This window comes from Fusarium keratoplasticum, chromosome 11, assembly GCF_025433545.1.
Source record: "Fusarium keratoplasticum isolate Fu6.1 chromosome 11, whole genome shotgun sequence".
Lineage (NCBI taxonomy): Eukaryota > Fungi > Ascomycota > Sordariomycetes > Hypocreales > Nectriaceae > Fusarium > Fusarium keratoplasticum.
The window spans coordinates 29,449-55,508 of NC_070539.1; the positions used below are offsets into that span (position 1 = coordinate 29,449).

Here is a 26,060-nt window from a genome sequence, read left to right on the forward strand (position 1 = left end):
ATGGGTCGTCATCTTTCGAACTAATAGCCCTTGTAGGGGTGTCCTGCTTGGCTATGGCGCTTCATCTTTTCTTTAACCGTCAACGGTATCCAGACGCTCCCGTTCTGAGAGTTTCAACCAAGTCTGGACCACTTGGCACTTTGGAGGACACCGCAACCTCTGTCACAGACATGATGAAGCTTTTAGACGTCGGCTGGCAACGTTATTCCAAGCATGGAGTCAACTACCTGTTGAACGTACCCAAAGAGAAGTTGTACATTGTAGCACCAAAGTATTTCGAGGAGGTTCGTCGGGCGCCCGATAGCCATGTCAGCAACCTCGCAGCCAACAACGAAGTAAGTTCACGCTGATGTTTGCCACTCTTATTGTGGATGTCTCATGAAACCTGACAACGCCCAGTTGATGCAACTCGGGCACACCCTTCACAGAAGGCTCATGTGGGATCAATATCATTTTGAGTTGCCGATTCGGAAGTCCTTGACCCAGAGTTTGGGACCAAAGCTCCCAGATATCGTCGAAGAAGCCAAGTTGAGTTTGGTAGAGTACATTGGTGATTGCCCAGGCAAGTCAACTTCTGCGCCCTCACCACCGAGGACATATTGTTGGTTTCTCAATCTAACGGTGTGATATTCTGCAGACTGGAAGCCCTTGTTAATGAGCCGTTTGTCATTTGATGTCATCACGCGCACAGCCAATCGGCTCCTTTTTGGCACGAACCTCGCACGGGATCCCGAGTTCCAGGAACTTTCCATCGATTACACCGAAATCATGTTTGGGGGTGCCAACGCAATCCGAAACTATCCTGAGATACTAAAGCCACTCGTAATGGGGTGGAAGACGCACATCTATAAGGCCCAGGCCATTGCCAAAAAACATCTTCTCCCTATCCTCAAAGAGCGCATCGCTGAAGAAGACCGTTACATCGCTAATGGGAAACAAGACGAGTGGCAAAAGATCAAGACAGATGATACAATCCAATGGGTTTTGGACGTAACGCCTCGTGAGGAGCGTCGTGCATATCGTTTGGTATATCGCATGTTGCATATCAATATCGCTGCCGTCCACACGAGCAGCACCACATTTTTGAGCTCATTCCTTTGCCTGGCAATGATGCCGGATGTACAGAGAGAGCTTCGGGAGGAAATCGCCGACGTCTTTCGAAGAGAAGGAGGCTGGTCAAAACAGACCTTAACGCACCTGGCCAAGCTGGACAGCTTCATTAGCGAATCTCTTCGACTCTGTGTCATGTCAGCATGTAAGCAGGCTCAATGCATGAAGAAAGGGGACTATGTCACTAACCGCGCCACGGTAGTAAAAATGGACAGAGTTACAGTCAAGGATTGGCAGTTCAGTGACGGGACCAAGGTGCCAAAAGGAGTCAAGATCTTCTGCAACCACTTGCCTCTTGTTCTTGACAACGACTACGTAAACCATCCCAATGATTTTGACCCCTGGAGGATGTACAAAAAACGCCAAGAAGAAGGACAAGCGAACCAGCATCAACTCGTCATGACCTCGCAGACAAACCTTACCTTTGGTCACGGCAAGCACGCGTGTCCAGGGAGATTCTTTGCGGCAAACGAGCTCAAAACCTTGATGGCTTTGATGTTGATGGTGTACGACTTTCGTGTCATAAACATCGACGGGGGCTTGGGAGAAATCATCCGTGGGTACTGGTACAACATGGACAGGATAACACCTCAGCATGCCAAGGTGGAATTCAGGGATCGATCGAGAGAGATTGATGATGATCTCAAGCATCACTTCGCTCTGATTTAACGATGCTACGCTAAAAGGTCTCTTGTACTAGTCGGCTGGGGCGCTTTACTCCCGTAGAGCCTTGAAAATCTGGTGCTCATTTCTGCTTGAGTGGTTGCCAACGTCAGAAAACGAAGATGATGCATTTCGATCCAAGTTACGGCGATAGAAAATGAAGTCGAAGTATTGTTTCAATTTCTCAACCTGGTTCTACCAACTAGCGATTCCTAGAACTACTGCTCAAAACAAATCCTCATAACTCACAGATGTGAAAGGAGGGAAAGGTGCAAAAGCATGGCAGAATTCTTCATACGCTTTATGAAGAGCCGTACCTGTTACTTCCTGCATCAAAGGAGAACAGCCGACAGGTAATTCATGTACACCACAAAGATCCTTTTGGCTGCCAACGTCAGAAACCGGACCCTCACTGGTGCCATTTCCGAATGTCGAGTTGTCGGCTGAATCCGAAACCCAAGAGCGCTCAAGGGGTTCAGTGGCCGTATGGTCCAGGAAATCCAAGTCAAGAGTCTCTTGTTGTGAGGTAGTGTGCTTTGCAGTTTGTCTCTGAGGCGACTCCGAATCAGCCCAGGTAAAAGCTTTATAAGATCCACCTGACTCCAACGGTAGTGGCACAATCGCAGGTCCGGATGGAAAAACGTAGGGCATTAGTTCAGGAAATTTAGCTCCAAATTCGAAGTTTGTGCTGAACCCACCCATTTTGTCGAAGATGGTGCTAAACAGAGGCTTGAGTTGAAGCTTTTGATCTTCTGGGGCTAGACGCAGTGGGAAACCGTTCTCGGGGTCTGTCTGGACCTCGATTGGGATTTCAAAATTTGCAATGAGCTGAAGGACTAATCCTTTCTCATCATACTGACCCCATGTCAAAGAGAGTCGTTCCCTCAGATGTGGCCTTGACAACGTCAGTCAGGAATTAGGGACATGCCGATCAGGCAATTCCGTTTACGACAGTGGACTCTCACCAGATTAAGAAGTCGATATAGCCAGGATGCTCACACAACATTTGCGATGGCGTTGGCAAAATCCAGCTCGGGGTCGCTTTTAGGTTTTCGTGTGTTGGAAACGTCAAGAACTAGATGTTCATCAGATCATTATACTGCAACGGAACTATACGGAAGTAAGCAACCTCATACCGTAAAATATCTATAAATTGCCCAAAACACAAGTCCAAACTCAAAGGCAGACTTGTAGTACTTGCGCCAAGGGCTGACAAGTTTAAAAGCGCAGAAGAGAATGGCACGGCGCTGTTCCTCGTTCGTGTCCATGAAACATTGGCCTTGGGCAACCCGAGAGGGGAATGCGGTCCGAGGAAGGTCCATGCCCCTGACAAGACATATGAGAATTTGAAAATCAAAGCTTGGCGTCGCAATGGCCTTTTGTATCTCCTCTACTTGAATCATTAGCCAGTCAGCAAACCGACCTTACAGTGTTTTGACAAACTTACCAACTGTTAGACATGTTGGCTCTCTTTGCAGGTTAAAGTGAGAAAGCAGGAAATAGCAGTTTGAAGCATGTGAGTTGGCTATCTTCCACATTAAGATGGACTGAACCCATTGCGTTTGCGTCAATGGCAGCGCTCTCTGGCCAAACGAGGACGGTAATACAAGGCTGGCCGCTTCGAATACGATCGACGTTGTAAATGACGACGAACAAGGCAGAGCTTGATCGACTGATTGCAACACTAGGCAAGGCGAAGGGCGTATGAAGTCAAACGTTATGGCTTCGTTCGCTTCATCCACTGTCTGACCAAGCTGGCTCAGGGTTTGGTCGAAAACTGACTGACCATGCTAGGCATCTTGACATAGAAAAGGTTCCTCGCTAGAATACATACAACTCTCCTCCCTCCAAACACTCCCTTGCGCGTGAAATGGTTTCCTCCGTCTTAGTCTGTTATCTGCTAAGGGATGCTCTAAGGTCGTTATTTTCCTTGATGAGCTGGTTGATAAGCGTCTCGTGTTCGCCATGTATCAAGATTTGAATCCTCTTTTCCAGTTCAGCGATGTATTCTTTTGTCTGCTTCCTTGTCAGACGCTGATTGAGCCTATCTGAACGGCGCTTTCTCTCCAGTTGCGTTGGGTTAAACCGGCGCTTCCAACTGCTCATCGAGGATCGCTCGTTTCGATCCATGTGTAGTTTGGATGAGGGAATGGTAAGAAAATCAGACGAGGTAGAAAGTGAACAGCGGTAAAATTTTGGTCTCACATCTATGAATAAATGCAAGAGAAAAAAATGCTGCGAGGACTCAGTAGGGTCTAGGAGATATAAAATGCGGGGTGCAGGATGCCGATCCCGATTACTCTGAAAGCCTATTGGACGTTTGTGACGATTTCCGCGTGTTCCGAGGACGCCGCGTGAGCTGAGGTCCTGCTGATCCAGAATATATCACTTTTGGGGGTAATGGTTTACGAAGTTGAGGGTGTGATGCTATCTGATATACGATGAACTTTCCCCTCGTGGAGTCGTTGGAGCCCTGGAACTATTATCCTTCAGGCAACATCATATTGACAGTTTATATCGAGCCGGAAATAGAGAAGTCCAGGGTAGCGGCATGTGTACCCCCGGGGATATGCATCAGGCAAGAAAGGCTGGTCACGTTGACATTACTTGGGTGGCCGACTTTGGGCATGTAGAGCATGGCTTTGATCTGTTCACGAGTTCAATAGATAACTCCCTTGTAGTTGACGTTCATGACTCTATCAACATCTTCGTTCTTCTCCCGAATGATCATTAGTTCGGTGGCTTAAAACTTAGGCAATGCCTGCCGCATTGAGGCAACTGTAAATCTCCCCTGACTTATCTATAACCCCTTTAATCCAGCTCTTCACTAATGAATGACTGGATACATCAACCTGATCTGTGAAGACCTCTGTTTGTGGGTTGAGAGCCTAGCTGTCGCGGCGCCCATGGCTGACGCACCGTCCGTCATTGTAAAGACACGCCAAGCAATAGATATAGTGATTGGGTGGCTGGAAAAGGAAATTTCCAAAGAGTATGAAAGGAATGTTCAATCTTGGTAAGGATAATCTAATATCTAGTTCTTGATGGGATTGTAAAGGGGTGTTGCGTATTGCTAACCCTCAAGAGGTGGGATTGTAGTGTATTCCACAATCAAGCCTGGTTCAGGATAGCCTGAAATGTCGCATTCAAGCTGCGTCTTGAGCTACCTTCTCGTCATACACCTCGCGAAGAGTACGCTCCTTCTTTGTGATATCTTCCACACCGCTTCTATCGTTGAAAACCTCATCCATCTCTTCCAAAGTCTTACCATTGGTCTCCGGCACACAGAACCAAACCCAAACCAGAGACAATAGACAGAACACAGCGAAGAAAATATAAGCACCAAAGCCGGTCTTTTGAACGAGCGGAGGTGTGATAAGGCCGATAATGAAGTTATTGATCCAGTTTGAACATGTCGAAATGGCCACACCCTTGGCACGGAGACTTGATGGGAAGACCTCGGCTGGCATGGCCCAAGGGACGGGTCCCCACGAGGCACCAAAGGCAAGCATATAGAAGAGCAGGAACGTGACACTTGTCCAGCCCTCAGCAGTATAGTTTGGCCAGTCATGTGAAAACTTGCCCACCAAGACAGCAATAATAAGATGCGGAACAAACATCAGGAAGCTGCCAGTAAGTAGGATAGTTCGACGGCCAAATCGATCAAGTGTCCACAAGCTCGAGAAGACACCAACCAGCTGTGTGACATTGAGGACACCTGACATAATAAGCTGCATCTCAGAGTCGAGGCCCATGGTGCCAAAGAGCGTAGGAGAGTAATAAATCAGGGCGTTAATTCCAGAAAATTGTTGGAAGAACATAATACCCGCACCAACAAGCGTACGGCGCCAGCATCCAGGTTTAAGGCAGTCTGCCCAGCTAACAAGCTCCAGTCGAATCTTACTAGCATAATCGGTGCGCTGAGTGAGCCGAGGGTGCCTCTCTCGGAGAATGCCAGCCTGGAATCGTGCCTCAGCGATGATATCCATCCATTCACGCTGGACTCGGGGGTCGGTTTTGGGGAGGGCTCGTAGTTTGGCAAGGCTGTCTAAGGCTTCGTCTTCTCGGTCTTTGGATGCCAGCCAGCGTGGCGAATAAGGGAGGAAGATTGCGCCGAATCCAAGAAGAAGGCCAGGGAGGATTTGCAGAAGGAATGGAAGCTGCCACGACCAATGACTGGTCATATCTTTGGTTCCATAAGTGATCCAAAATGCGACAACAATTCCGATAACAATCGATAGCTCCTCGAAGACAAGGAGAGAACCTCGAATCTCTGGGGGCGAAATTTCAGAGATGTATAGTGGAACGACCATGGAGAGCCTGAAAGGTTAGTAGATGTTAGAGCGAAGAAGGATATACTGTGAACTCACTGTCCAATGCCTATGCCGCCAATGAACCGACCGATGACAAGCATAGTATAATCAATAGCACCGGTCTGAATGGCCGAACCGATTACAAAGACAACAACAGCAACCATAAGAGATCGCTTGCGAGATATCCAGTCGGCGATCCATCCCTGGTTGATAGCGCCGATGAAGGCACCTAATGTGATCATGGCCGTCATAAGGCCTTTCTTAAAACCTGCGCCTGGTGCGTCGTTTCCGACTTCGGGGAACCGATCAAGGAAATGCTCCATGACAAGCGTGACGCTGATTACCCCCTGGTCATAGCCGAATAAGAGGCCACCGATGGCAGAGAAGGCAGCGCACATGGCAACATAGGGAGAAGAGAAGAGGCCACGGAAGCCTGAATCAAATGTCAGCTCCGAAAGTTCAAGGTTTCGAGTTCCCTACCTGACGGGCCATAGGGTTCCACGGTCATGTTCATGCCAACATGCTCCTCCGTTGCGATGTCATAGTCATCGCGCTTCCCCTTGACTGGGTCAAGTTTGCCGACCATAATGGAGATTGGCGAGGTGAAGGAGGTAGATAATGGAAGAAGGAGAGGAGATGTGCAGATGCAAGGCTGTAGAGATGATGCCTCAGAATGTGGCCAGAACAAGGTCTTTTATAGTTTCGATCCTTGGCCAATGCCCTCTGATCAACGGCTTTCGAGCCAGTGCACTATGTTCCAACAGCCAATCGAGACTCACGAATTAGACTACTCCTCCTTCTCCGCGGTTCCATGGGGGAAAACATGGGGTCTGGGGTTCAGAATTTGGGGATACGCGAGTCAGTTTGTGGGGTGTTTTCCTTGGTGACGTGTGAGTGGAGAATCATCGGGATTATTGACCTTTTCACGGGGCTACGAGCTTGGATATTCCTGTTGGGCCGGGACATTTCCCCTCTTTTGGAAAATCTGGATCTTCGAACCGATATTCGGGCCTTTGTCTCCTGACAACGCCGTCACACGATTATGATATAGTCGGGGCCACCTGCCCTTTGTCAAGACTGACCTCAGGTTACACGTGGAGTAATTGAGGTAAAACATGTCGGCAGCCTGTCTAGTGAGTCCACCGGGAACTTTGCCCGTTCTCCCCCCACCGACGACTATGACGACTCAGTCCAGTGGACAAACGTGTGGTGGTTATCTTGGCTCCAGTCTGACAATCGCAGGCCTGCAAGACGCAGCATCTCAAGTGCATCTGGGGAGAAGGCGAACAATCTCGGGCCTGTCTCCGGTGCGCTTCGACAGGCAAAGTCTGCTCGACAGCGCCCGCTTTTCGCTTCAAGCATTCAACCGAGTAGGACCCACTCCCCCACGTTCAGACAGGTCATGTTGAGTTGAGATTTCTTACAGGTCACCCAAGGAGGATCAGACATGGGTCCAGTGTCCGCGGCGGTGTAAGTTGTCAAGGTTCTTGGAGCTATTGTTTACTGACCACCTGGAAGTACGGTTTGTGGACGAGACGCAAGATGTTGAGGCTCAGTATTTGTCCGAGAGTCCGTGGCAGATTGGCCATCAAGAGATGTCTCTTGGTGACTCGCCGGCGGATCTCGATCCAAGTACAAGCCAGTTCGAGGCCGACGTTGATGCGGAGCTCGTGAATAGTTCGAGAGAGTTACGTTTGACCCCTGCAGCCGTCTCACATAACGTTCCAGGACATGGAGTCGACTGTAGTTTCACAACAGTCCCAAAGAGTTCTTTGCTGGGACTGGCCAACATCGAGGCTGGTGACGTCTTTCCACTTACCAAACCTCATGAAGTCCGGTTGATGGAGTATTACCGGGACTACATGTGCACCTGGGTACGCAAGGTTGTTCATATCCAAGTACCATCTGTGCTGACTATTGGAGTTTGATCTCTGCGACTGTAGGCGCCACTTTGCTATTGTCGTTCCTTCACGCGCCGCAACTTGCCCAACTCTTCTCAACGCCATCTTTGCCCTTTCTTCTCGACATCTCAGTCTTACCGCGCAATACGATCCCTATGCCGCCGACAGGTACCACCAAGAATGCCTCAAACATCTGACGACCGTCTCGAGCGATTCTTCAGCGTTGACAAACGACGACTTGTTGGCCGCGACAATACTCTTGCGGACCCTTGAAGAACTCGATGTTCCCCTGATTGGCACAGACCACGAAGGCCACCTCCTAGGAATTCAGCTGTTCATGAACACGCCCAATACATCTACGTATCCAAGCAGTCTTCGCCAAGCTTCGTTCTGGATTGGACTTAGACAAGAGATTTACATGAGCTTTGTCGGCCAGAGACCCGTCAAGATCAAGCTCGACCACCTATTCATCGACCGATCATTCTCTCCCGCGGATGACGATACGTGGGCAAATCGCATCATCATTCATTGCGCAGAGGTCATAAACTACTGTTTTGGCGTTGGTGGGCGTAATAAGAACGAGTATCAGGACTTGATCGATTACGATCAGGCTTGGTTGCGGGCTCGACCAGTGTCATGGCTGCCAATAGCCTATAGCGAACCCAATGAGAGTATGGGCGAGGTGTTTCCATACATCGCATACCTCAACCATGCTGTCGGTATGTCAACACCACTTCCATCAAGGAAAGTCACTGACTCCACAGTAATTGGCCTTGTACACAGTATCTTTGCGAGGATTCTGCTCATGTGTCACGATGACAGAGCACCACGAATCGGGCCATCCGCTCGACAAGCTCGGAAGAGGATCGATGTAAGTAGTCCTGCTCATCACTCCCGCGTAGTCTAATATCACATGATTAGGATGACATTCGGACACAAGTCCGAGAGCTCTGTGGTACTGCTCTGTCCAACAAGGCTACCCGGCCCGCAATGTTTACTGCGTGCATGGGGATTACAGCGTGTGGGGATCGATTCACTACAGCGAAGGATCAGAGGGCGCTGTTGGACGTGTTGATCTTGGCCGAGGCTGAGCACTCGTGGCCCACTGCCGCGGCACAGGCACACTTGAAGAAAGCCTGGGGGTGGGATGCTGCAGCGGATTCATGATGTAGTTGCCTAGATGTGCCAATATTGTCTAGGATTTGCCAAGATGTTCGACATGTACAGGTGCAATGACTTGTAGGTTAGTGAGAAAAATCAGGAATACTAAGGTGAGAGCTACCCCATCTTAATGTGGGCGCGACCATGGGGTGTTCAGGGGCAGGGGCTGGGATGTTGAAACTCCTTGGGGTAATTTTATTCGTAGCGTTTAACCGAGTCTACAATCGGGGCAATTTCCCCCGAACCATTGTCCCATCGTAATGCCCCCGCCGTGAGGTTAGCTGTGGGCCGCGGTTGGGGTGACCTTGGAACCTTCACGTTGGCAATTGGACAAGCCGCTTCTCTAGTGGCGGATGTTGAAGCGTCACAAACATTTGGTGAACAATGAATGGACCGACCTTCCATCGGGCCGTCTGCCAGCGCAGCCATTTAAACCCATAGAATGTTCTTTGATCGAAAGCGGACTGCTCAAGTTCTTCATCTTCCAACATTCACAATGCCCCCCCGAAAGCTGCAAATTGGAGTCGCGGGTCTCGGCCGTATGGGCAAGCGACATGCCCTCAACTTTCACCAGAACGTGCCCCGGGCCACCCTCGTGGCTGTCAGCAGTCCAGACGTGGCCGAGCGTCAATGGGCGACTGAGAACCTCGCTCCCCATGGCGTATCTGTTTACGAGAACTATGCCGACATGATAGCTCACCAGGGTCTGGATGCTATCTGTGTTGCCTCTGCTACCGCAGTTCACGCCGAGCAAGCAAACGCTGCAATTGCTGCAGGCAAACATGTCCTCTGTGAGAAGCCTCTCGGGACTACGGTTGAAGTTGTGAGCTAAGATCTACCAACCTGATCCTCTAGATACTAACAGCCGCTTCAAGTCTCAATCTGTTGTTGACGCTGCCGCCGCCCGTCCCGATCTAAAGGTCATGTGTGGCTTTTCTCGCCGATTTGATTCCTCCTACCGCGATGCCTACCAGAAGATGCAGTCAGGGTTGATTGGGCGTCCATCTGTCCTTCGAAGCCAGACCTGTGACGTTCTAGACCCTTCAGGCTTCTTTGTTGCCTACGCGCAGTTTTCAGGCGGCATATTTGTGGATTGCAGCATCCACGACATTGATCTAGCCTTGTGGTTCTTTGGTGAGGACTCAAAGGTTAAATCAGTCCACGCCGTGGGCATCACGGCTGTTGAACCAGATCTTCGACAGTATAATGACCGTGATAATGCTGTTGGTGTGGTTGAGTTCTACGACGGCCGGATCGCGTACCTATATGCGTCCCGCATGATGGCAGCCGGCCAAGAAGACTCAACAGAGATTATTGGCACCAAAGGCAAACTGACTGTCAACATCGTGCCGACTGATAACCATGTGCGGATCTACGAGCCGGGGGGTATTCGACACGAGGTTCCGCAGAACTATTGGGGTCGTTTCCGTGCTGCCTTTACGACCGAGGCCATTGAGTTTACAGATTGTGTGTTGGATGGCAAGTCAGTACCTGTTAGTTTGACGACAGCAGTTACAGCAGTACGGATCGGCGCGGCGCTGCAACAGTCAATGATTACTGGGCATAAGATTTCTTTTGACAGGAATGGTGATCAGCTCCAGATGGCTAGGCTGTGAGCAGAAGTACCCAAAAGTTCAACCATGATTGACAGGCACAGAGGTACTCGGATAGAAATTAGATAAATTTGATCACTCGGCATTCGCAGGAAACAATTTAATTCTGATTAGAGATTCCGCATCACTCAACGCTTTTGTCTAATCAAGTTTAGGTTGACGCATTTCTGGCCCCCAGCATCATTTTCGCTTAAACCTGGCCTTCGTCAATCAACTTTACTGACCTACAAGATGCGTTCGTCCCTACCTCTTCCGGGAGGTTCACAATCCTCAAGTCTCCAAACTTTTCACAGGGAATCTCCTTGCCTTTCATCCAGTTCTTCACCATCGTGGCAGGGGCTACAGATTGACGTGGCAGTATCATGAGGAAATGATGAGATGTTTGGCATTCCTTGCGGCTTGATCTGGCGTGTATCACATTTTACACTCCGGAATTCTCTTACATAGACTCTCAACGTCGTGCTTCTTCTTGGCGAGGTGCTTTAAGTAAATTAAATTTCTCGTGCTTGTTTTTTGAGAATTAGAAACGGATTCCATTTAATATAGGGTAAAACTGTGCTGAGCCTGTGGCACTTGTTGCCCAGCAACTATTATCAACATAACGCCCCGCAAAAAGTTAACATACTAAACACCAACACGCGACCTTTTTTAGGGCATTTAAAACCCGACCAGTGTGCATGGATAAAAAGGATATAGTTTTATGAAGAAAATGGTGACAGGAGGTCAATGCACGGACGAAACCTGTGTAATATATCAATTGCAAGCTGTCCTTGGTACAGGAGGATGAGGGGCCGACGCAAGTAACAGATATCAAGGGTCAACTGCGATACTCGAGTGGCAATACCAATATTCGCTCCTGCACAATACTAAAGCATTTAAATTTGCGAAAAAGACATATTAGATTGTATTAAATTAACCTATTTATTCGAGGATGTCTTTCACATATTCACCGCATTGAACTTATATATAAGAAATTGTGTATGAACCATAAGGCCAGCTTGGCATACAATTAATATATGGGAACAGAAATTCCCAAAAGCATCTAGCTTTTTCTCAAACAATCGCCTTGCATCTACTCCTTAAAAGTTAGAAGTACCCTTAGTAACGGCGCCAGACTTGAGAGCAACGTTCTTTACTATGACCTTCTTGTTGTTGACGCTGGTAACGCGGACCCAGGCAATATCGTTAGGCAAAGTTCCCTTGAGGATCCACATGTTGGGGTCCTTGAGGCTGGTAGCCTTCCAGGTCTTGCCCCTGTCACTGCTGACCTCGACAGCCTTGACGCGGTGGGTGATGTTCTCGATGGTAGCGGCGAACCAGTACTTGGAGGCGCCACCGTGCATGTGAACTTGGAGAGGAGCCTTCCCGAGAGGGCACTCGATCCACTTCCACTTGATCCCGTCGACGCCGCCGCCGGCCATGCCACCGGTGAGCTTGCTCCAGGTAGCGGGGGTCATGTCGAGATGGTTCTTGTCGCCGCCAGTCTTATTGGTGACCTATAGTACAAGTTAGGTCTAGAAACCCTAAAATAGCTAGCAGGGTAAACTTACCATAATCTTGAGGGACTTGCCCTTGTAGGAAACTTGGATGCAACCACCGCAGTTGGCACCCTTGCGCCAGATGTCCGCAGAGACACAGGTAGATCCATCAATACCAGCAGGCAAACTGTAGCCAACGAAACTACAGGCACCGTTCTGCCAGCAGTTCTCCTCAGTGCAGCCATCAGAACTACCATAGCGAGTTCCGAGGCCGGTATAAACCGGGTTTTTGCTGACGGCTGCGGCATTGATAACCGTCGAGACAGTGGCCACTAAGGTGACAAAATAAGTGGTGAATGTACCAAAAATCATAGTGAATTGAATTTTGAAAAGAATGTATTGTGTTGAAAATGAATGGATGGAGAATTACGTTCTAGAAGACAAGTAGCCGCAGCCTTATATAACCCCGACTAATTTCCTACCCGACAGTGGCCCAGTCCTGTTCATCTCTAAGACATGCCACTACGCGACCCCCACACATTTGATGCTACTTTATAATGGTCCAGACTTTGCATTGGCGGCCACTTTAGCGTAAGTCTACGTCTCTCAGCCAGAAATCTCACTCTCACGCTGCAAAATGATTGCATCCACCGATCCCTCTAATATTCCAATCGTATGGTCATTGCCGGTTTATCCGGAGAGTTTGCACTAATTGCTTCGGGCTCTTCCAGTTTGACAGTAGGGATATCAAACTAAACACGCATACCTTTGTCTAATCCATGCTCTATGGGACTGAAGAAAAAAGATTCGATAATTAAGGCGCTCTAGAAATGAGTGTCCCATGTCAGTGATTATCCCAAATGGGGGCTACCCTTAGGTGCTGGGGTCACTCACTAAAGGAGCCGAGGAGAGGGGCCAGAGGGCAGCGAAAGTTAGTGAAATTTTTCTCTTAAAAAAAGGATTAAAATAATTAGGAAGATAAGCTTTGCGGTACACGCGTCAAGACCTATACTATGCCTTGAGGAACGAATGACTCTTATCTTAGAGGACGGGCGAAGAAGGGGGGCTCAAACAAAAACCCTAAGGACCTTTTCACGTGATGTTGTGTAAACTTCGCGACAAAAACAATCGCGTCATCCGCGTCTCTGCTCCTGATTCTGAAACGTGGAAATGTTAATGGCTCCGCTAGCGCCCTGCCGCCTGAGCGCTTGGGCCAACTCTTGTCTGAAACTTCGGTGTGCTGAGGACCCGAGCGTCCATCGCTTGTGCCCTTGATGCCCATTCCCCCAAGGCCTCACTCCTCCAGATGGTGATACCGCCGCCTCCTTTTTCATTTCTTTTTTTCCTTCTTTGGTTGGATTGGGCTCAGCGGGTCACCAATGGCAGACATTCCGGGAATGATTCAGTACTTGGGTCCTCGCAGATCCTCCTTCGCCAAGAGCAACAAGGTGCAGGTCCTGTCGTACAGTCGATTCAAGTTCATCTGTGATTGAGGTGGTGCCAACTTACATGGATGGCTTCCCTCCCCGATGATCCCAAGGTTTCGAAAGGAGGAGGACGCGTGTTCATGTGCAAGGAAGCCTACATCAGTACAGCTATACACAAGTAGGTAGTTCAACGCCTCCTGCGAATATCCCTCCTTTGACGCCAGCTGCCTGTCAGTCAGCCCTCTAGTTCTATCCACGCTCGCCCAGCTAGATTGTTTGCTTGCCGCTGTGTTGTCCACCCCTTCTTTGCATTTGCTCAGAATGCGTACACCTCGATCTCGCTTCTTCTTCATTCAACACGCCATGATGCCCCTTTGCCATTCTCGATCTTCGATCCCGACGGCATCAGCGCTACTGGGCCGTGGTCGTACGACATATCATCATCCGTAACGCGAACTCTACCCGACTGCTAGCTATCATCGCTATGCCCTCGTCAGTCTACTGATGCAGCTTTTGACCTCTTTCTTGATTTCTCTGGGAACTTCAGCTGCGATGAGTTTGCTCAAGCCGCTGACGTCCCTGGACGACTCGTGCTCCGCCATCTACAAGAACATCCTTTACTCCTTCACGCCCGAGGCCTTCTTGTCCCTGTCTTTGAAGGAAGGTGCAAAATGGAAGAAGCTGGTGATGGGAGAGAAGGTTTCGGGGGCCGTCTGTGTTGGGGCGACCCCCGATGATACCATTCAAGCTAGCCTCTTTGTCCTGGGTGGAACCAGCGGCTTGGGTGGTTATACTGGGCTGCAAAAGTACACCTACTGGACAGGCAAGTGGACTACCATCACCCCCTCCAAATTGATCACGAAAGATCGCCTGTGGCATGGCTTGACGTACATCAAGGCCAGCGATGCCATCCTTATCTACGCCGGTAGCTGAGACGGAGTCGCGCTCCCCTCGGGCGAAACCTTCACCATCCAGGCATCCGAGCCCTATAGCGTTAACTCCCATGGTCATGACTCTAGCCCCGGTGTCAAGCCTATTCTTCTCAACTGGTCTGATGCCGATGCTTGCTTGGTCGGCGGCAACACTAGAAATATTGCCGTTGCCTTGTTCAACCCGGCTACAGGTTGGAGGGAATCGGGAGCCACCTTGGCAGAACCCCTGTCGAAGGACGCGGGTTCTATTCAGGCCCTTGTGATGCCAGGGGATTATGGCTCCAAGAGCCTCTACCCCTTCGATCTCTCACAATCTCCGAACCTGGTCCGCCGATTTGTTCTCCAAGATGCCTCCGGCGCGCCCTTTTCTAACTCGGTCGCCGTCACCAAGAAGAATCTCAATCTGTCCTTATACGACTGGCCAGAGTACAACTCGACGCTTGCGCCAACCGCTACACGGCGGAATTTTGCCATTGCCCAAGGCGCAGACGGCAAGGTTATCTTCTCTGGTGGTAATTCCGAAGTGCCTCTTGCCGTATTCAATGCTACCGAGAACTCGTGGCTCGATACTACTCGGGTGTTCGATGCCGAGAATCAAAAGGTTCTGTCCGACAGCAGGTTGACCCCTTCAGCTTTCTCAGCTACCGAGACAGCTGGTTCAACCAAGTCGGCCAAGCCAACTTCCACCAAGACGAGGTCGTCAACCTTAGCGATCCCGACTATCTTGTCAACAGGCAGCTCAAGCGCTTCTCTGACAATACCGGAGGCCAGCGCCTCGGCCATGACGGACGCTGCAGTTGTGGCCGCTGGCAGCAGTGACGATGATTCTGGTCTCAGCTCCAACGTCATCTTGGGTATCACACTTGGATCGATCCTCGGATTCTTGACCTTGTTTGGTCTGCTGTTGTTGCTCTTGGCGCGGCGGCGCAAGGCCAGGAGAAAAGGTATGGAGGCTAGCAGCACCAGGCACTTTGGCAACGGCTCACGCCAGCTACTCTTGCGCGGCCAAACCCGTGGCCACAACGCCCCGCTGTCTCAGGAATCCTACTCATCCATGGCTATTTTGCTAGATCGCACCGGGAAGCAAAAGACCAGTCTAACCCGGAAGCCTACCAACGAACGACTCGAAGCTCCGGCAGCTTTTATGTCTGGCAACCGCCAATATCGCAAGCCGGCAGCAGCTCTAACCGACCCAGAACGCCTTCCGCTTCGGCATGACAGATGCCGTGTAGGCCCCACAAAATCCAAGTGAGGTAGCCCACCCCAGGGTCCGCACAGCTGGGCAGCTCTTCATCGGGCCGTGGCGCCGGCCATGGACTATGCCTCGGTCATCTGCGGCAACGCCAAAGCAGTCATGCACTTTGCTAGCCGAATTGCATATTGCTTTTGTCGAGCCGAGGTGGCTAGCTGTCAGTTTGCAGGGGCATCTCATCAACTGCCATCCGTTCGAAGGAGACCCGAGCGTTGATCATTGACCAACTGACCCTCTGACATTCGAGTCCGGCAGGGGACGTCATTCCGTCGTTCCAGCCTGATGGTTCTTGGCATTGTGGATGGCCAATTGTGGACAATTCTCGCAAGGAGAGTTCTGATCGCAACAATGCGTCCGCGATTACGGAAGAAATAGTTATATAACTTAGTTACTGCAGTTGATATGGTAATTATTCCATAGGGGCCATACGTCACAATGCACCAACATCCTTTTCGCAGTATCTCCTCTCTTCTCTCCCTTCAATAACACTTCTACAGCCGCTGCATGGCTTGCAAGGTACCGGTATAAGGCTCGGGGTTCCCCGCAATGAGCTCTGATCCACCAGGTCATCGGACTTTCCTCATTGGGGAAATGCCCCTCGGAGACGGACTGCGCCAATCGCCGAGGTTGGTGCGCCAAATCCCTGGCCAGCTGCAATATGCCTCGTGCTGCACATTGCCATCACATTCAATGGGAAGGCCATGCATGGAAGTATGTGTAACGTGGCCCACGGCCTCGCACAACCTTGAGCCACTCCCTCCCGACTCCCCGGTGCAGTCGCGATTGCTTGCTTGGCGTCGCATATGATAGCCGATATGTCAGGGCAACGAGAGGTCAGCACCAAGGACGCCACCAAGTGAGCCTTGGACGCCTTCATCTGGACTTGACGCAAAGTGTCACGAGGTTCAGGACTTGGAGCCATTCGATAAGGGGCCAAGACCAATAGCTTAGGTGCGGGGCTGGCCGGTCGGAAGCTGAAGGGGATTTGCTCGTTTGTTTGGCAAACGCGTTTGCTCGATCCGCAACAACTGGCTGAAAGGTAGGCCATATACTCTTCTGTAGCCACCCGTTCGCAGTTCGGCTATAGCACGTAGATGCCCTGACTGCGAGGCTCCGCGAGTGCAGGTTTCTGTCGAGGCTCGTCGTTGAGTTTTCAATCGTAGACGTTATTACTCATTACCCAAGATTGACTTTCCCTTCATGACGGTGGCGGATATCTGAGAACTACCTGACATCACAAAATTCGAGATGCTGACAGCGCGGTGCACCTGTTGGTTTCCTGCACGCCTCCGAAACAGGCGATAAGTTGCATCTCATCTGATGTTGTGCCCCAGCTGACTGACAGGAACCATGAGCTCTCGGCCTGATTGTCCAGGTTGAGATTGACCACACCATACTCAGCAATTCGCTTGCTCTGCGACAGGTCACTAGTTGTCACCAAATACCAGCATTACGAAAGTCCAAAAACAACATCGTGCATGATGTGGCCGTCGCCAAGGAGGCTGCTGCAGGGGCCAGGGTACCACTCGGGTAGTGTAACCGAAGATCAATGCGCACCAGTTCATCGTCTAGGGCTGCGAGAACTGCTATCTAACGTTAGCGCGGTGATCAAACCTGCATACGCCCCTCCTTCATTACCTCACATAGCTCTTTAGTGGTGTTCTCAAACGGTGAGACTCAATGAATCAGGTGGCAGGTCGGACACGGCGGCTGCTGAGAAGCGCTTCGGTTTCACAAGTGGCGGAAACGGAGACACCAACAAAGGGAAGAATCGCCTTTTGCAATAAGGTCATCCACGAATTGCTATCATCTGTTCGTCGCTTTGCCCTGCTCAACATACACCCCATTCCGAAATTTCCCCGCTTCTCAGAAACATTATCGAGATAAGAGGGCATTTGTGTGCCCAGTCATATTGAGCCGCCTTCATCACGCCACAGCCTACGGAGATGCTTACCGCATTCGACACGTCGCGCAAGCAAATCTCGAAAGAGTTTAGTAATACGGGTCAGCCACAAAAGACCCTGAAAACGGTAAACCCCCCATGGATGAACTACGCAACACAAGGAAAGCCTCTTGCGGTATGGAGTGACTAACAGGCCAATTGCATCCCCGTCATTCCGAATTCTTTCATATCCCCCTCCATCTTCAACAAGCCACCAGCAGGGGTCTCTCCAATCTCGTCTTGTCATATCATATGTCTTCCAGCTCCGTTTGAATCCCGCCTTTATCCTTGCTCGGTCCGGCCAGGCTGTTCCGGCTGCCAAGATGTGGCCCCTCGCTGAACCCCCTCCTCTAATGCTTGTACATAACGCTGGGACTCGTGGACGAGGTAGTTCTGGATGAGGGCGCAGTTGCACCCCGAATGCTGTAGAAGTTCCATTTTAAGGTTATAAACCTCGAGGGTCAGGTCGGTCACGCATGTGGAAAGATCGCGATGGATGCGCTCCAGGTCTTGCTCGCTGGACTCGAGTCTCAGTAGTTCATCCCTTTGCTTGGCTCGGAATTTGTTGGCTGCAATTCGGTTCCGTTTCCGGACATTTTTCATGTCGTCGTTCCGCGGTTGGCCTGCGTAAGCATTATCACCCCTGACACTTCTGTTGGGGCGAATAGTTGTATGTTGTGTCTTCTCCTCTGCCAGTGTCGTCGTGTCTTTTTCGCTTGACGGACTTTGTCTATCGGACTTGCGAAGAGGAAGGCTGTTGGTGTCGCGATTCCGCTTTCGGCGCTGTTTCGTTGCTACCCAGGGCTGGTGGCAGTCATCCTCATGGAAGGGAGGTGACTTCTCAAAAGCAACCGGGTCAGAAGGCAAGAAAGAAGGTGAAGTCTCTGTGATAGGGATGAGGGCACCCCATGGATCGGTACACTCGGTCGTAGGGCTGTTGTCGCTCCACAGATCGGCCGAGCTAATATCGCTGCGATATACGAAGCTATCGTGAGGCGAGGGACCGGTCGGCGTGTTGACAATGGCTACCGTGCTAGTCTCATCTTGGGATGAACCAAATGGTCCTAGCTGGTCGATCGAGCACCATTGCTCCCATAGAAAATGTTGAGAGATGCAAGGTGTCGCAAAGGTCCAGTCATCTTCCACAGGATTTAGCAAACCTAGGGCTCTGTCGTCCATAGGATGGTAGGGATCAAACGATATCCTTCTGTGCAAGAGGCTAGAGTTTTGGCCACGAGAGTGGGAAAATACCGAATTGGAATTATTGACCACCCGGAGGCGTATCGTATGAACCGCTAGCCTATTGTCTGCGCTAGTAATGCTGGGTTCGAGTTGATGGTGGACCCTATTAGAAGCTCGGGATGATTGGAGATGGAAGAAGAAACTGTCCCGACTCGCAGAACTGATTGCAGACAGAATAACCTCATCTATATAACCTGAACAGACACAAAACGAGGAGCAGCCAATGATCGAGCTCTTTGGAATTGTGCAGGTGGACGAAGGACCGACGAGGGAAGGCTGAAGACAAAGCTGAGGGTGTTCAGTACGTGAGTAAGAAGAGCCCGTGCCTCACCCTTGTCTCAATCTCACGGGCACTGTTGAAACGCCAGACTAAGAGCAAGGAAAGGGTGGCCTGGCTCTGAACCGAGAACCCTTGATCTGGCATCCTTTTCTCGCATCATCACCGGCCGTCTACCTACCATTGTTCGGGAGTGACGTGCTGTGATGGAATCCAGATCATGGAGGCCTGCCCGTGCGCTCGCCGTGGCTGGCTCAAGGCCGTTCCTCGTTCCTCGCTAATCCAGAAAGGGAACACATCGGACTGAGGGACAGGCGATCCTAGCGTGAGGCTCAACCTTGATGTCAATTGACCTTGCGGGAACTTTGATGTTACATCGGGGAGCCGGTATAGAGTTGGGTGGGGTAGTTCCAGGCTAGCCGGGATGCTTGAGAGGGGGTAAACAGGCAACTACACCATTGGGATCAGGCGGCGAGACAGGAAAAGAGGAAACAACGGTGATCGTCCAAGTGTACCCTTTTTTTTTTAATCAATCCACGACTGGTTGTTTATTTTAGAGCTAGACATGCAACCTGGTTCTTCTGGTTGGCTGGATTAGGTGTTGCCTCGCACAACTCATCGCTTTTGGCGTAAAGTGGTACTTACAATCGCTGCTATAACTGTAGGAAGCACACGGGTATCTGCACCAATACTTACAACGGTTTGAATGGCTGCATCTGTTTGTTCGACCGGAATACAATGGCGATCGTCTGTCCGAGCGTCATGATCGTCGTCTCCACAAGAACGGGAGGGATGAAGACGGCTGCCTCCGTGCCAATCAGCGCTGCGATCAATTCAAGTTAGCGCGAGTCAGCCAATTCAATCCAAATCAAGCCGGGTTTTCTCTGGCTTACTCCATTCAAGACAGACCGAGTGACTTGAGAAGACATTCAAGTCAGATGGGTATTTTTAATGATAAAAGAGCTAGAATTAGGTATTGTGACTAATTCCGATGTTCTTCATTTTTGACCGCTGAAAAAGGCTTCGTGGTCACGTGATTTCGCGATTCAATCAACGCGCTCGCGCCCCCTCCCTTTCAACCTCTCTTCCGTCCTCTCTTACACACAGAAATTCCTCCTCTTAACCCTCCAAAAGGCCGCATTTTTGGCTGATCTGAGCGCCGTTTTATTGCCTGTTTCATTATTATTATTATTATTTTCGCAATTCTCGTCATATTTATCACCTTCTTGCCGGTACGATTGCCACTAAGTCTACGTCGCAGATAGGGGTCCGGTACGTCTGGGTCTCTACTCGCCGTAATTTGTGGCAGTAAACCGAGGAACGAAAGGCAACGAAGATGACGTCAATTACGGTGCTAGGCTACCTTTTGACGAGGAAAACGATGACTTATTCCTCTCTGAGTCTCCTTCCACCGCTCCTACGCCGTCAAGAACCTCCTCCTCGCCCCGGAGCCCCCTGACCCCGTAGGATTATCCTCGAAAGTCCCCTCCGTTGCCCAGCAGCTAGCCGAGCTGAAGATCGATGATACGAGGTACATGATGATCGCAAAGACCTACGTTCTTTACTCTTGGCTGTGGCACCGGAATAAACTGCGTTACTTCGTTGTTGAACACGGTGATTTCCTTGTGGAAGTCATTGAGAATACCGCTGGAGACACCTTTTGGCTCTGAAAATACTGTGATTCCCGTGGAAGGGGTTAGACCGGCTTGTCCGAGCTGAAAGCTACGACTGCCGCGCTTACGCACCTTGAAACCCACCACTCAATCACGAATGGCTACGCCCCGGACCCCTCCTCGTCAGCAGCTTCTGTGGCCCTCGCCACCCTTCAGTCTCAAGCTGAGTCTCCACTAAAGCCCATAATCTACGTTGTTTCCGACTTTTAGGAGTCCCTGGTCCATTGGATCATTGAGTTAAACGTACCACTCAATGCTATCAACAATGTCCTCATTAATGTTGGATACTGCAATAGTCACCTCCCTCTCCGGTGTATAATGCCTATGTTAAAGACTCTACTAAGCGATGGGAAACTGCTCACTGTGATTGTGCTCTAAATTTCTAACGAGCGCTAAACGCTTTACTAGTACGCTGTAGCTCTTTTAAACCATGCGACTCTCACCTCAATAACCCCTTCAGCACTTGACAAACTGCATCCCCAACCTCGCTGCACTTTGCACTACCCCCCAGATCTCCAGTTCTCATCTCTAATCCGCCATTCTCCTTCGCGTCGAGCACTTTGATGACAGCCTGCTCCACAGCAGCGGCCTCTTTCTCCAGTAGGAACGAGTACCGTAGCATCATAGCTAGGCTCAGAATCTCGGCGACAGGGTTCGCGAGATCCCTGCCCGAGATGTCCGGCGCGCTACCGTGGACTGGCTCGTATAGGCCCTTACATGAGCCCTCTCCAGGAACACCGGCGAGACTGGCGCTGGGCAGGACGCCTAATGTGCCTGTGAGACCACCTGAGATGTCAGAGAGGACGTCGCCGAAGGTGTTGTCCGTGTGAATGACGCTGTGGTTGAAGCGCTTGGGGTCCTTGACCATCAACATGGCCAGACTGTCAGCGAGCTGATGCTTCAGCTCCACGTCGGATAGCTGCTTTTCGAAGACATCTGTTGTCGCACGACGCCAAAGTCGCCCGCTCGCAAGGACATTGGCCTTGTCGGCGCTCCAGACAACCGGCTTGCCCTCGGCGCCGGTGCTAGCATGCAGAATTCTGGCGACAGCAGCGCTCACTCGCGCCAACCTCTCAACCTCTGACCGCGAGTACACCCACAGGTCAGATGCAACGTCTGCCTCCTCCTTCTTCACGCCAAAGTACGCACCGCCGCAGTTTTCCCTCACCACAATGAAATTGGTGCCTGCAATAAGCTCAGGCTTAATTGGTGAGGCGCTGACAAGACTCGGGACGAGAATCTCGCATGGCCTTAGGTTGGCGAAGGCATCGAGCTTCTGGCGCAACTTCAGAAGTCCCGACTCAGGTGTAGGGTCAGCGCCCGCCCACTCTGGGCCGCCGATGCTGCCGAAGAGCACAGCATCGCTGGCAACGGCCTTGTCGAGGACAGCGTCAGTGATGGGTGTGCCGTGCTTGTCAATACTGCAGCCGCCGACAATGTCCATGTCGCGCTCGAAGCGCAAGTCTGGACGACTGGCCTCAATCACGTCGAGGACTTTGAGGGCCTCGGCCATGATTTCAGGGCCGACATGGTCGCCGGGGAGGACGAGGATGCGAAGAGTTTTAGGAGTCATTGTAACAAGTGAGATGCTTGACTGGGGAACAACGCAATCTGGAGAGCATCACACGTACAAATACAACGGCGTCGCTTTGCTGCGGGCTTGAGCTTGGGTGCTTTTCCGATGTCGGACTTGCGGAACGACGCAGTGAGACTGCACGGATGGTGGGACCGCCAAGGATGTGGGATTACACCGGAAAGGATTCAAGTTCCTGTGATGCATTTTGATGATGTGTTGCATGGAGTGTGCCGCTCGGGCGTGCGGGGTTCAGTTGGTGTCGGCGGGGATCAGAAACAAACCGGTTGTTAAACGGCTATATCAACATGTGAAGCCGTCTTTCACGTCCCCTCTTTGAACCGCTACCATCTTCTAATCCTTCTTTGGGATTCACTCAACATGTCAGGTCGTCTCCAGGGCAAAACAGCCATCGTCACTGGCGGTGCATCAGGCTTCGGCAAAGGCATCGCCGCCAAATTTGTCTCTGAGGGCGCCAACGTCATCATAACCGACCTCTCCTCCGAAGCAGGCGAAGCCGTCGCCTCTGAGCTGAAGTGCCACTTCCTCCGCGCAGACGTGACTAAGCCCGACGACTGGCGTGCCGTTTTGTCTCTTGCGCTTGAGAGGTTCAAGCAGCTTGATATCGTCATCAACAATGCTGGCGCAACATATGCCAACAAGCCGACTGAGGATGTCACCGAGGCCGACTTTGATCTGGTTATGAATGTTAACGTCAAGAGTGTGTACCACTCAACAAACATTCTGGTACCTTACTTTTTGAAGGAGAAGAGGCCTGGGTGCTTTATTCAGGTTGCTTCAACGGCGGGAAGTCGTCCCAGGCCCAAGTTGACCTGGTACAATGCCTCCAAGGCCGCTGTCATCAACGCCACCAAGACGATGGCCGTCGAATATGGGCCTCACCAGGTTCGCTTCAACTCTGTGTCTCCAGTGGTTGGGAGCACCGGAATGTGAGTTTCTATCAGTGAGTCTTACAGAAATCATGCTGATCTAGGCAGGACCCATCTCTTCATTGGCAAGCCCGATACCGAGGAGAACAGAAAGGGTTTTGTGTCTACGATTCCCCTGGGGCGACCATCGACGCCTGGTGACATCGCCAACGCTTGCTGTTATTTGGCCAGTGAAGAAGCAAACTTCATCACTGGTGTTGATCTCGAGGTACGTGTAACTGCTGTGCTGGTTTCGATCTTGAGGATTCTAACGCATATACGGTATAGGTTGACGGAGGACGTTGTGTGTGATTATGAGATAGCGATGGCAATACAAAAATGACAAGGAAAAACATGATTGGAATCCCATACAAGACTTGTTTGCTCAACCTGTAAAGTCGTAAACACCTCACCTAAAACGTAGCGCCTTTCCCAGACGAGATGATTAGAAATACACCCACGGCCTTGCAAATAAGCGCCGATGAGCCAGCATCGGAAGCGACACACACATTGCCTCCGGGTCTCCCCCGCGTTGCCCCAAAAGAATGATCTGAGTGCCAGATTGCGGTAGCTCAACATATTTCCTTCTACTCCAAGCAACGAATCAAAAGATACCCTGAAACTAAAAGGAATGTAGATCAACATATGCTCGGTAGGCTGCTTTCAGATGCCCTTCCGTATTTGGTGTGCAGAGGTTCCCGGGTCCGCTTCCGGATGGAAGCTGATCCCTGCACTGCAACCCCGAGAAGGCGGGGTAATTATGGGGGCCCGGATCACCCCGCCGGAGCCGGAGACGGCATCGGTTGTTACGGATAGCTTCGGCTCCAACTTTCTCATCCTGTGAGCTTCAGAAAACTCCTGTATATCAGATGTGAAAAAGCTGAATCGGGGCACTGGGGCTGTATCTGCTTTTTCAAGACCAAGGCACAATGGCGACCACACAGCAACAAGGGTCAAGCCCATACTCTCTTCCTTTCACGCTTCAAGACACCGGCCTCCTTCACTTCAGTTCCTATGTCAACGGCCAATTCGTTTCAGCCCATGACAACAAGGTCTTCGATGTCCTCGACCCAGGTACCGGGAAGCCATGGGCAACATGTCCCGACTGCACATCCGTCGACGTCGAGCCTGCCATCGCCTCCTGTTACGAGGCGTTCCAGCGCTACTCCAAGACGACGCCACGCCAGCGGGCGAAGTTGCTGATGAAATGGCACGAGATTATGCTCGCTGTGAAAGAGGATCTCGCTCGTATTCTTGTCCACGAAACCGGCAAGCCACTGGTTGAGGCTCGCGGCGAGATTGACTATGCCTTGACATTTGTCTGGTGGTTCTCTGGTGAGGCCGACCGGGGGGAGCATGGGACGACGATGAGCTGCGCCATTCCCGGTCGCAGGGCCTTGACGATCAAGCAGCCCGTCGGTGTCGCAGCCGCCCTTGTCCCGTGGAACTTTCCCATCGCGCTCGCTCTGCGTAAAGCGGCGGCCGCATTAGCAGCAGGCTGCACAATGGTCGTCAAGACCTCTCCCGAAACGCCCCTCACAGCCGTCACAGTCGCGCATCTCGCTACACGAGCAGGCTTTCCACCAGGTGCACTCAACGTGCTCACGACGAGCCTCGAGAACACACCTGCTGTGGCCGAGGCGCTGTGTCTAGACTCGAGGGTCAAGAAGGTCAGCTTCACGGGCAGCACACGTGTGGGCAAGTTGATCGCAGGCTTGTGCGCAAAGAACCTTAAGAAGACAACGTTTGAGCTCGGCGGAAATTGCCCGTTCATCGTGTTTGATGACGCCAACGTCGAGCAGGCAATGGAGCAGCTTATGGCGCTCAAGTGGCGGCATGCAGGCCAGGCTTGCGTAACGTCTAACCGACTCTATGTGCAGAGTGGTATCTACGATGGCTTTGTTGAGAAGCTCATTAGCCAGACAAAGGCGTTAAAGCTTGGGCATGGCATGCATGAGGGTACTACTATTGGTGCACTTACAACGCCGAGAGGATTGGACAAGGCAGAAGAGCTGTACAAGGATGCTGTCGACAAGGGCGCTACAGCAGTCCTGGGCAATGGCAAGAGGGAGAATGGGGACGGTTACTTCATGGCACCCACGATTCTCACTGGCATGACTGACAAGATGGCCATGACAAACGAGGAGATTTTTGCGCCTGTTCTGGGCGTCTATTGCTTCGACACGGAGGATGAGGTTGTAAAGAGAGCGAACGACACACCTCTTGGGTTGGCGAGCTACGTGTTCACGAAGAACGTTGACAGATTGCTGAGAATGTTTGAGGGCCTGGAGGCTGGCATGATTGGACTGGTAAGTCTTGTCCATATTCTTGACCTGAAATGACACTGACATTGGGTAGAATGTCGGTAACAGCTCCTCGGCCGAGGCGCCGTTTGGAGGAATCAAGGACAGTGGGCATGGGAAGGAGAGTGGAAAGGACGTTGCTATCGATGAGTTCCTCATCAGCAAGACTGGGACATTGTCTATTGAAGAGAAGTATTGAGCTACGTAGGGTAAAAATGGGACATATGAATAAGGACCAGCTAGACTTTGAAGTTTTCAGCTTAATCAAGAA

General features: G+C 51.1%; 9 protein-coding genes across 9 annotated transcripts; 5 read left to right on the forward strand and 4 right to left on the reverse strand.

Moving 5' to 3' along the window:
• Positions 1 to 4,919: 4,919 nt before the first annotated feature.
• Positions 4,920 to 6,672, reverse strand: NCS57_01280900 (MFS domain-containing protein; the record flags this gene model as incomplete). Its single annotated transcript, XM_053062468.1, has 3 exons — positions 4,920 to 6,093; positions 6,144 to 6,519; positions 6,567 to 6,672. 3 exons carry the CDS (start codon positions 6,670 to 6,672, stop codon positions 4,920 to 4,922), a joined length of 1,656 nt encoding a protein of 551 aa, XP_052907363.1.
• A 529-nt stretch (positions 6,673 to 7,201) lies between these two features.
• Positions 7,202 to 9,154, forward strand: NCS57_01281000 (uncharacterized protein; the record flags this gene model as incomplete). The annotated part of the gene is made up of 7 exons (XM_053062469.1): positions 7,202 to 7,219; positions 7,329 to 7,456; positions 7,513 to 7,556; positions 7,605 to 7,960; positions 8,010 to 8,706; positions 8,752 to 8,858; positions 8,909 to 9,154. The coding sequence occupies 7 exons, from the start codon at positions 7,202 to 7,204 to the stop codon at positions 9,152 to 9,154; spliced, it is 1,596 nt and encodes a 531-aa protein (XP_052907364.1).
• A 490-nt stretch (positions 9,155 to 9,644) lies between these two features.
• Positions 9,645 to 10,764, forward strand: NCS57_01281100 (uncharacterized protein; the record flags this gene model as incomplete). Its single annotated transcript, XM_053062470.1, has 2 exons — positions 9,645 to 9,971; positions 10,024 to 10,764. The coding sequence occupies 2 exons, from the start codon at positions 9,645 to 9,647 to the stop codon at positions 10,762 to 10,764; spliced, it is 1,068 nt and encodes a 355-aa protein (XP_052907365.1).
• A 1,076-nt stretch (positions 10,765 to 11,840) lies between these two features.
• On the reverse strand, positions 11,841 to 12,611 carry NCS57_01281200 (Expansin-like EG45 domain-containing protein; the record flags this gene model as incomplete). Its single annotated transcript, XM_053062471.1, has 2 exons — positions 11,841 to 12,257; positions 12,312 to 12,611. The coding sequence occupies 2 exons, from the start codon at positions 12,609 to 12,611 to the stop codon at positions 11,841 to 11,843; spliced, it is 717 nt and encodes a 238-aa protein (XP_052907366.1).
• A 1,607-nt stretch (positions 12,612 to 14,218) lies between these two features.
• Positions 14,219 to 15,850, forward strand: NCS57_01281300 (uncharacterized protein; the record flags this gene model as incomplete). The annotated part of the gene is made up of 2 exons (XM_053062472.1): positions 14,219 to 14,553; positions 14,686 to 15,850. The coding sequence occupies 2 exons, from the start codon at positions 14,219 to 14,221 to the stop codon at positions 15,848 to 15,850; spliced, it is 1,500 nt and encodes a 499-aa protein (XP_052907367.1).
• Positions 15,851 to 18,074: 2,224 nt separating this feature from the next.
• Positions 18,075 to 19,058, reverse strand: NCS57_01281400 (BZIP domain-containing protein; the record flags this gene model as incomplete). The annotated part of the gene is made up of 1 exon (XM_053062473.1): positions 18,075 to 19,058. Exon 1 carries the CDS (start codon positions 18,969 to 18,971, stop codon positions 18,075 to 18,077), a length of 897 nt encoding a protein of 298 aa, XP_052907368.1. The 5' UTR covers positions 18,972 to 19,058.
• A 2,365-nt stretch (positions 19,059 to 21,423) lies between these two features.
• NCS57_01281500 (3-isopropylmalate dehydrogenase) lies at positions 21,424 to 22,557 on the reverse strand (the record flags this gene model as incomplete). Its single annotated transcript, XM_053062474.1, has 1 exon — positions 21,424 to 22,557. One exon carries the CDS (start codon positions 22,555 to 22,557, stop codon positions 21,424 to 21,426), a length of 1,134 nt encoding a protein of 377 aa, XP_052907369.1.
• Positions 22,558 to 22,938: 381 nt separating this feature from the next.
• On the forward strand, positions 22,939 to 23,798 carry NCS57_01281600 (uncharacterized protein; the record flags this gene model as incomplete). Its single annotated transcript, XM_053062475.1, has 3 exons — positions 22,939 to 23,507; positions 23,556 to 23,715; positions 23,775 to 23,798. The coding sequence occupies 3 exons, from the start codon at positions 22,939 to 22,941 to the stop codon at positions 23,796 to 23,798; spliced, it is 753 nt and encodes a 250-aa protein (XP_052907370.1).
• A 617-nt stretch (positions 23,799 to 24,415) lies between these two features.
• On the forward strand, positions 24,416 to 25,988 carry NCS57_01281700 (Aldedh domain-containing protein; the record flags this gene model as incomplete). Its single annotated transcript, XM_053062476.1, has 2 exons — positions 24,416 to 25,795; positions 25,845 to 25,988. The coding sequence occupies 2 exons, from the start codon at positions 24,416 to 24,418 to the stop codon at positions 25,986 to 25,988; spliced, it is 1,524 nt and encodes a 507-aa protein (XP_052907371.1).
• Positions 25,989 to 26,060: the final 72 nt, after the last annotated feature.